Genomic DNA, 10,196 nt, shown 5'->3' on the forward strand with positions numbered 1-10,196 from the left:
GATGCAAGCTACGCAAAGATGCCCCTGAAATAGTACAGCACATAAAAACTGAGTCCAAAATACTGTCAAGCAAAGTGCGCATGCAAAGAATGCAATAGTGACAGATGTACCAATCCTAAACAAAAGCAAACTGAAGTAGAAACAGGAGAAGCTTGAGAAATACCTAACGGAAAGTCAAGGCCTCGGTACTTCCAGTGGTCATTGGTGATATTTGAGCTGTCCCCAAACATGAGAACTGGCTACACCAGATTCTAGGAACAAACTCTAAGATCCTGGCTGTTCCTACAGTGCAGTCCTAGGAACAGCTAAGATCCTTTGCAGCAGTCATGTGATATAGGACCCAAGCTTAAAGTGGAACTACATGAGAAGAGAGGCCTTTTCTCAGTCATCCAAGAATTTTGAAAAATCTACAGATATTTGTAATTTGATTATATCATTGATTGAGAGGTATCATTTTCAAACAATTGTCATAAAATGAATGTACCATAATAACAATATTCAATGTGGCAGAGAATACATATATTAAACATATTTAAATATTTTAATATCTTTGGTTCACAAATAAACGGGCAAAATGAAAAGAAAGAGTATAAACACTCCACCCTTCCTTTGTGATCTGCCCACACTTACTGATATCTGAAGTGTGTCTACTGAGATCTGCACACATGCAATACTAGCCAGCCCCAATGTAGAGCTTCTCATATGGCTAAAGTAGATTTTTTTATGCAACTCTACCGTGCCCTCTAGTGGACTTTGTATGAACTACACGAACACTGGCCTTCTACATATGTTTGCTCCAGAGCTCCATCTACTGCTTACATGCTGAAATAGAGACTAAAGCCAAAACACAAAATCAATCTTCAAGTGTTTAATGTGGCCTTCATAAACAATAAACAAAACTACACTTGTATAACTTTCTACATAAAATAGACGCATAAAGTTAAGATTCTTTACATTACTTAGTCATTTAAAATCTGCTTCAGATAAAGGCAAACAGAAAAAAAATCACAAAATGCTCCCTTTTGACAAACCTATGTTTAATATACACTTTATATGAAAGTACTAAATATCAAATTCACATTCATGCCCTTAGCCTTACACATGACAAAGAACTACGACTGTACATACCGTATGATTTCACTCAGATCATAACCTGTCACTGCAAAAGCATAACCATCTCCATCACAGAACTTAGCGCCACAAATCTGTGTATCTGTCACACATTCATTGTGCAAGTGAGCGATCTGCAAAGATGTTAGAAAAACAAAGTTAGGTTCTGGTTCACAGAGGCGGGGAAAATACAGGAGAATAGATTTAACCAAGTGAACAGCAAATTAAAACGGTTTTTATTTACAGTTCTGCTCAGAAGTTTACATTGCATCAAAATGAGCATAAGTGTCGTATTTATTTTGGGCTTTTAATGATCCATCCGCTACATAAAACCTACAGTGTGTCAAAGCAAACGTCTGTGGCTTCAGTGTGTATATGTATATCTGAGCTTGACTGTCTAAATTTTATCTTGTATGGACTGAAGCAGATTAAAACCTTAAAAAAAAAGAACAGTGAAAATACAATGTTAAAAAGCCCAAAATTGAAGACATTAATGCCCATGATGAATAAATAAAAACCCCTCACTAGACATATATTAAAGTAGTGTAGTTTGCATACTGATCAGTTACCTCCACACTGTTGGTTTCCGGTGTAATAGACAGGTGCCAAACCCTGACAAAGGAATCCTCAGCAGCAGACAGGAGCTAAACCAAAGGCAGAGGATGCCTGAGTAAAGCAGGTGCAATGGCTTCTGAACTTTTACTGCCCCCCCACAAGCATGACATGTTGAAAAGAAGTTTAAAATGAACCAAATTTACAAATAACCAAGTTGTGTTTGAATTAGTACTTTTAGTTAGTCATGTATTGGAAACAGTCTTCCTTTTAAATAAAGAAAATAAAACAACAGAATTTTCTAAAAATATTTTTACTCGGCAAGAACGTCAAGTGAGTAAGAATGTAGTATTTGCAATTTAAGCCCTCTTAACCCACATTAGCAAAAAGCCATCTACAAATAATAAGAACTTCTATGTGATTTGAACCGATTCATTTCTAGTATGCAAAGATTATGATTTCTGAGAGCATGAATTTAAAATGCTTGACAACAGTTATAGTGTTTAACACCTGTACCATTCACAGCTGATATATGATCACTTGGATTACCGACAAACCCTAAAGGTTATTTTAATCACTTAAAGGTAATTTAATGATTAACTGTCTTTATAATTTTCTTGGTTACAAGCTGATACTGGAGATACTTCACTTAGTTGAAACCAGGAAAAACTTAATGTTTGAAAAGTTACAAAAATGCAAATAAAGTAGCTCCTTCAGAAAGTGCCACAGCGATCAAGGTTTTCTCCAACTGTAGGCTCTATCTCTGCAGATAACCCGACCAATCAACCAGCTATTATCAGATGTCAAACTTGTGTTACGTTATACAAAGCAGAACAGCAGAAATGTTCTGCTGACCTCAGCGTGACAAATTTCCATCATGGTAGGCAAGTTTACATTAAAAAAGCTAACGTTAATTCAAACGTTTTGCTAAAGTCTGTTTACATTAAATTCAATAAGCTATCATAACTGTAATAAATAAGTTATATTATTAATGCAGCAGTAGGAATAACTGTTGCTTAAAACGTTTTTTGTGTGAAGGGTTCCTTTAGATGCTGTAGCACGATGTTGCTTTTACTCAAGGTTATCGACAAGTGGAATCTCATACTGGCCCGTGCCAAATTTATGCACAAGAAAACATGAACTTTTAAAGGTGTTCATACACCTGTTTTGTTATATTTTACTTCAAGTGGGCATCTCATGCGGGATATCTGGTTGATAACAACTTACCAGACCAGAAAAGGGAGCGATGTCCAGAGAGTAGATCCAGCGAGCGTGAGCGTTGACCTCAGCATGAAGAATTCCCGTCACCGCTTCGTAGAGACGGATCTGACCCGTGCCGTAGCCCGCCAACACCGTACCTTTCCACAGCTTGACAGACGAGCAGGTCATGCTGAGGGACGAGTGGAAAACAGAGGATCGATATTATTCAGAAATTAAAAGTAAAGCAAGCAGATGTTATGGCATAAAAGCAAAAGAAAGTGGACAGGCTAAAATAACTGAAGACCAAAAGTAACAAACAACACATCAGTTTAAAAAAAAAAGAGAGAGAGAAAGAGGGGACGGGAGGGGAAGCAACGAAAGATAAGTTATAAATTCTTACAGTTGGGTTTTCATTACAAGACTTTAATTTAGCTAATTTTTGTGTAAGAAATTTGGATTATAAAAGAAGAAAAGCAGTTAGGGTATTACTCTAAACCAGGGATCTTGTTAAGTAGTTGAAATTCCTCTCCAGACTTCCACACACACAGGTTCCCGCCGTCATCTGCAGTGACCAGATTAGCTAAGAACTCCTAAATGGATGAAGACAGTAAACGGGACGGATTATGCAATTTGTGCCTTCTTAAATAGTTCATATAGTACTATATAATTATTTTAGGTAATATTACTTGTGGAAACAACTCCTAAATAACACAATTGTAAAGTAAAAAAAATAAAATAAAAAAAAATACACAATGTACCTGGCTGCCAGAACACTCTGAAGCAATATCAGTGATGGCCTCTTTGTGCTCCTCCAGTACCTCAGACAGGGTAATGTTGCTCCCTTTAGAGGGAACATCAAACACCAGAACTGCCCCCGATGAAACCCCTGGATACCAACATAACCAGTTTAAATAGTTTGGTCATTTATGGTAAAATATATATGTATTTTGTACTCACCAACACATATGTAATTGTCAGAGACGGCTGATATTCCTCGAGCAAACACTGCATGTGCTGGAACAGAATTCAGCCTGGTTAGCACGCTTGATCTGATATAAGTGTAGTAATAAAAGAAAGTCACTGCAAACGTGCAGACATGGCGTGGTTCTGTCAGAGCAATAGAGGACACGGATTGAATTTTAGACCTTTGTGGACGTTTGCGGAGGTAGACAGGATCGGCGGAGAAGTTCAGCTTCACATTTAAGTATCGGCCAATCACAGACCTCACTAAATTATGGAAATGGGGGGCCAAATTGTCAGTGCACCCCCAGGTTTTAGTTGTTTTTGTATTTTGAAAATGCATCAAGTTTTAATGCATTTTCAATAACTAAAATGTGTGCTTGTGTTATATCCGCTTACATATTCACATAGATTAATTTCATTCTTCTCCAGTGCAAATTAACCTCACAAAAAATGAATGGGTGGATTGATGAACAGACTGTGTATTATGTAAGTTTTACCTGTAGGTGCTTCCGGCGTGTCCAGAGCATGCCAGTACACCATGATTGAGCCGTCAGATTCATACATCTATACGACAGATTTGTTTTGGAGAAAATATGCTGTTAAGATGAACATTTTTTTGAGAAGTATAACTAACATGTCGTGTAAAAGAATTTCCTGCCTGTGACGGAGAATGACTTTACCTGGATGCCTTTTTGAGAAGACACCACCAGCAGATCACGAGAGGGTAAAGCACAGAAAGCAGCCTGTAGTGAGAAAGTTCACTCGATTAAAATTGAAAGGTCTGAGTCACAGTAAATAAGACTTACCTTCGCCCTCTCTATTAATTATTATTATTATTATTATTACTGCCAAAAAAAATTCTACCTAAGCATTATTCACAACAGACTCATAACAGATGTAGTCTGTTATGAGTGGCTGAGCATCATCAAGTGTCGATGTATCATGCACACAACTGGCAGTAACAAGGGCTACATAAAATTTTAAGAGAAACAGCTTACCAAATATCAGAGCCAATATCTTATGTTAGTCCCAAAAATATTGTTATTCACATCGAATATGAACTAAGTGGGCCTGGGTTCAGAATGTGATACTAGTACAGGAGCCACTCAAGTTGAACTGAGTATGTGGGTCTTGTGCTGACATAGTTGTTATAAAAATCTTATAAGATCAGTTACCATGTGGACAATTTCTCTTGAGCCAATTTTTCAGCCTACTAAATGTTAATGTTTAACTTTGCCAGTGATGTCTGTTGATTTGCCAATCAATTACAAAATGGTTACGAAAACTTTGAGATGTCTTTTATTCTGTTTCACGCAAACCATGTATGTAACACAAGAAACTGATCACTGTGAGTAGATGGTAAAACAGATATGGAGACACACAGCTGTGGTTGCTCTATGGGCTAACCTGCATGATGAGCGATGTGCTTGTGGCAACATTGGGTTCTTTGGACTGCAGCTGACGGTGGGAGTAGTTGAGGCCGTCCCAGGACGTGCTTACCATGTTCACAACGTTTGCATGGACGACTGTGAAATAGGTAAGGCGCCTCGGAGCGATGCGAAGCACGCTCAGGTTGTTGTACAGCGCCGATGCGCTGTTTTTAAGCTGGATGCTCTTTTCCTTGTGAAACATGGCGCAGAGTTACTATAAAAACTGCGTTCACTGACGTTCGCTAAAGACAGAAGAAAATAAATAATCAGAAGACAACAGGTGGTGTAAATTTAGGATACATACACGAAAACTGTTGCTTCTTAGAAGCAAATGTGAATGCTATGTCTAGCATGCTAATAATGTTAGCAAGGATTGCTATTAAATACTATGAATTAAGACTATAATTGACATTTTTACGAAACGCACTGTTCATACCCTTGTTTCTGATGATCAGTCAAAGCCTGTCTTTGTATTCAGCTGTCATTATGGAGTATTTTCTCATAAAACATTGCATACAAAAGACAGAGCAGCTTTCAAGCAAGCGGCAGGATTACTAATGCGTCCTCCGCAGCCATAGAGACAACGCACTTCTGCGTGCTACGTCATGGGGGTTGCTAAGCAACCATAGATTGTGTGGGTGACGAGTACCAGAGCGACTTAGAAAGTTTTTTCCGTGTATAAATTAGTGAGGTACGTCTCAAATACTCTCTTACTAATGTTCCATCTGTTGAAATACATTTTTATTGGGCGAAGTCTCGTGTTAAGATGCACCACTTTCTTTTTAATCAGGGATAGTTAGTCATCATAAAACGATGCTAATTCACCACTTAACAATATGGCGTTCCTTCATTTAACAACTGTCAGACCTAATCGGCATAATCGTGTTTAAGCCGCTTGTTCACAAGCAACATGTGAGGAAAAGAACCGTCAGAAGGTGCACACATGCATAAAAATTGGAGGTGGTAAAGGAGCATAAATACATCTGTGTTGTTCACTGAGACAACAGACTGGCCTGGAGAATTTAAAGGGAACCGCTCTATAAAATACGACAGGGAACACTGCTTTTTTATCAAATGAAGGAGATAATTCACAACCATTAGTATGATTTTAACAAAAGTGTGATGTGACAACTGAATATTTTCAGTCAGAGAATACTTCAGATGCACTTTAATACATATCAGGTGTAGGAAATCTTTCCTTCCAGCCATTACCATCTCTAATGACTGAAGAAACTTAGATTCATCCATTAGACACTATCATCTCAGGAAGATTAGGTGTTTAGGACTACAAAAGGCGGTTTTATTGCTTACTTTGGTAGACAGGTAGAAGTCCCCATTATGCCGTTCTTATACAGGAATTTGGTTCAATAGTTAAAGCAAAATTATTCAATTGTCTTGCAAACAAAACAAAAGGAGAACCAGAAAGGTCTGTTAAGTCTTGAATCAAGACTTGGAAGAGATGAATTCCACACAACTAGATCCTGACGTTGACGCTTCAGGATCATTTGTTAATTATATTGCTTTCAAGATGTTCGATGAGTTTAAATTGCAATATTTGGATGATTTCCAACTGTTTTCTTCTGATTGTATTTCATTTTTACAGAGCCTCTAAGCCAAGATGAAACGCCCCTCTCAGGTCCGCAAGAAGGATAAGCAAAAAGGAAAGGCAAATGTCAAGGAGGTCCCAGTGCCAGAGCAAGAGGAGGAAGTTGTTAACCCCAGCCAAGTCAGTCGGCCCCAATGGACGGAAATGTTGAGCCATGCAGATGAAATAGTGGGGGACATAATGGACGACCTGCAAGGCCTAGTCATGGATGGCTGTTATAAATCATACATTGAAAAACAGGTTAAACTTCATATTGTCTAAATTTATCTCATCACCGACTTAATATTAACTGCCACACATTGGACAAAAAATTGCTTTTTTTTTATTTGTTATCTGTTTTTGCTCCATACTATCATTTAAAAAAAATTACAATACTATTTAAAAAGTAATTGATTTTATTAACTCAGTTCACTATGTGGCACACGTTTTCTACATTAATTAAACACACACTGATGTTTTCAACCTTTTATTTCCATTAATTATGAGGATTTTTCTACCCACAGCAAATGAAAACAAAACAATTAGAATATTACATCACAGCAATTACAAAGTACCTTTGTAAAGGAGGCTTAAGGAGAACATATATTTAACACCTGGCTAACCATTTGTTTTAAAAGTTGCTTTTAATATGACCAACAAGCCTCATCGAAACGCATATTTTAATTTGTTGAATATGACTGTATGTTGCTGGTCTTTGCGTTCAAGCTTGTACCATACAGTTTGTCCTGGGTCAAGAACTACCTCACTGAGACTGTGGAGTGCCAAATCTTGTGCCTGGATCAAGGAGAGGAACCAGAAGAATTAGCTTCAACAGAAGACCTTGAGCCTTTGTCGACTATTCCAGATTGCTGGGCCCAAGGATGTGTGCCTACAATCCATACTGTAAGTCAATCTCATTGCACTTCACAACAGGTACCACTGGCTGTGTAACTCTTATTTAAATCTTGTTTTGAAAATACATTTGTGTTCAAATCTTCGACATTGCAGGAGCATTCCTACTCACTTTTAACGTTTTCTAATGGTATAGCTAGAGATCTGAGAGTTTTGTTGTTTTTCTTTTTTTGATGGGGCAGAACAAAGAGAATGATACTTGGTTTTCAAGTGTATTTGCACAAAAATAATTAGAAAGGTATGATGTTCATCCTGTTAATTGACTTTACTCTGATGCCCCTAAATAAAGTGTCTTGCTACACATTTCCTTCAAAAGTATCCTAGTGAATAGACCTGGGAAGAGATTAATTTCATTATAAATATAGTAAGGTGAGCTCAAAATGAAATGCCTTAGCTTACACGCGTAGAGCTGTGTTTGGCAGAAAACTGGCACTGTAAATGCCACTGAGCACACCGTCCTTATAGTGGAAGATGGTGGTAGTATTTTGTATTTAGGAGGGGCGGGGAAGCTGATCAGAGTTGATAGAAAGATTGGACCTAAACACAGGGCAATCCTGGAGGTTTGAGGCCACAAAAAACTTAAGGAGGTTTACAATCCAGAGGTACAGCAGCTCTGAACCTATAGCCAGGGCTACTACAGAATAATTTAAATCAAAGCAAATTCATATTTTAGAAAGTTGAAACCTAAATCTGAAAATCTGTGGCAAGATGAAAGAGGTAATGTTCTTAGAGACTCCATCCCATCTGATGGAGCTCGAGTTGTTCTGCAAAGACAAAATGTTCCCCACTTTTTTATTTTTATCTTTTACACATGCTGAGATCCATGTGCCACTTTTCTTCCAATTTACTGTTATCCACTACTTTATCTTGGCTTATCGCATAAGATCCCAATAGACTACATTAAGGTTTGGAGCAATATTGTGATAAAATGTAAAATTATTCAAGGGGTATGAAAACCTTTGCAAGTCACTGTCTAAATGTTTTTCTATGTCTTTCTCACAGGACGTTGGTAGTGACCAAGAGTCATCACACACAGAGTCAAGTGCCCGAAGGCGATCTAGGCATGGTTCCTTAAAAATCTTGGGTTTTAAGCATGATGAAATGGAAGAGAAGAAGGATGAAAGTGACCTCACATCCAATGTTTCTAGTACTTGTGCCCCAGAAAGCAGTGACACAAAGAAGCTCATTCAGGTGAGAAAGCCCCTCAAAGATACTAGGAGGAAACTACTGCCACCTCTCTCCGGTTCGTCAGAGAAAAAGGATGTGGAGGTGGAGGTGGAGGTAGAGGGTGAAGACAAAGACAGCGTCGCTTCCAAGACCCCACTGGGATATCGCTGCAAAGACCTCCAGCCGATACCAAAGCTGGATCCTAAGCGATTGCCTCGACATTGCATTTGCCCAGAGTATGAGATTGTCAGTAATGACTTCGCAAAACCTAGCCCCCGAAAATCTGGTGTATTACCCAGACTGGAGCCAAAACCGACTAAGCAGAAATCTAAAAGGGCAGAGACACCGTCAAAGACCATCTCCAAAGAACCACCAGAAAGGTTTCACCAAAGACATTACGACAACATCCATCTGCATAAGCAGGACAAGGAACGGCTTAAACTCTTTGGCCCGCTGAGGCTCGACACGATGATTTTGGCCAAAGGTGTTTCTCTCTTGGATTCTCAAGCTGCTGAAAATATTCCTCCCAAAATGAGCTATCCTTCGCAGGCTACCAATCTGAAGCCGATGCCGAGTGATGTTGCTGTGCCGATATATTCAGTTGACCAGGTTGCTGCTGGTCCAACACCTCGAGTCACACCAATAACGCAGACCAAGAACTGTGACACCTGATTGAAAGACTTGACATGACTGTCACTGCTTAAAAAGATGATCTAGATCTTAATGACAAGAAAAAAAGCTCAATGCAATGCAAGAAAGTTATATTTTGTCCTTTATGAGAAAGTAGTAATAAAAGTTTGTTTTTAAATCATACATTTTAAGTTATACATGTAATCAGAATTTCCTTTCTCATTGTCAGCGTTCTAAAAAGATTTTCTCTGTGTGAAATAAAGAAATAATAAACAACAAATGCTCTGGTGTTTGCAAATATCTATAAATGACTGATATCCATAAGACAAAGTTGAGACCTTTGCAAATGATTATTTTCTGTTTTTTCCAGCTGTCCAAAACATTTATGCCGCCATCTTCACCAGAAGATCGCATATGAAGAGATGTTGTGTTTTAGTGTGACCATCCTGGCTGAATGATGGTTGTGTTCTTCATCTCTTTCAAAAGACTTTTATTTGCTTTTAGACTTAAAGTCTGGCTTTAGCACGTTCATTTTTTTGCTTCCGGAAACAGAAAATACAACTTCAGACCCACATGTAAAAACTGATAATGGTGCCAAAGAGCCCAGAACGTATTAACATGCCTCAAAGAGTAATGACAGAAACCAA

The 10,196-nt window shown here is 38.3% G+C and overlaps 2 protein-coding genes across 3 annotated transcripts; one reads left to right on the plus strand and one right to left on the minus strand.

Moving 5' to 3' along the window:
• Window positions 1-853: 853 nt before the first annotated feature.
• On the minus strand, window positions 854-5,821 carry wdr54 (WD repeat domain 54). Its single transcript, XM_007562626.2, has 10 exons — window positions 5,692-5,821; window positions 5,233-5,497; window positions 4,506-4,568; window positions 4,323-4,389; window positions 3,820-3,876; window positions 3,621-3,748; window positions 3,352-3,452; window positions 2,890-3,052; window positions 1,680-1,754; window positions 854-1,244 (listed from the first exon to the last, which is right to left on the minus strand). The coding sequence occupies exons 2-10, from the start codon at window positions 5,455-5,457 to the stop codon at window positions 1,113-1,115; spliced, it is 1,011 nt and encodes a 336-aa protein (XP_007562688.1). The 5' UTR covers window positions 5,458-5,497; window positions 5,692-5,821; the 3' UTR covers window positions 854-1,112.
• Window positions 5,822-5,839: 18 nt separating this feature from the next.
• c20h2orf81 (chromosome 20 C2orf81 homolog) lies at window positions 5,840-9,829 on the plus strand. Of its 2 annotated transcripts, none has more exons than XM_007562594.2 (4): window positions 5,840-5,946; window positions 6,859-7,101; window positions 7,567-7,743; window positions 8,755-9,829. In XM_007562594.2, the coding sequence occupies exons 2-4, from the start codon at window positions 6,874-6,876 to the stop codon at window positions 9,589-9,591; spliced, it is 1,242 nt and encodes a 413-aa protein (XP_007562656.1). In that variant the 5' UTR covers window positions 5,840-5,946; window positions 6,859-6,873; the 3' UTR covers window positions 9,592-9,829. The 2 variants fall into 2 exon arrangements, with proteins under 2 accessions (XP_007562656.1, XP_016532362.1); XM_016676876.1 differs by lacking the exon at window positions 5,840-5,946 and adding an exon at window positions 6,018-6,167.
• Window positions 9,830-10,196: the final 367 nt, after the last annotated feature.

This window comes from Poecilia formosa, unplaced genomic scaffold (genome assembly GCF_000485575.1).
Source record: "Poecilia formosa unplaced genomic scaffold, Poecilia_formosa-5.1.2 Scaffold5, whole genome shotgun sequence".
Lineage (NCBI taxonomy): Eukaryota > Metazoa > Chordata > Actinopteri > Cyprinodontiformes > Poeciliidae > Poecilia > Poecilia formosa.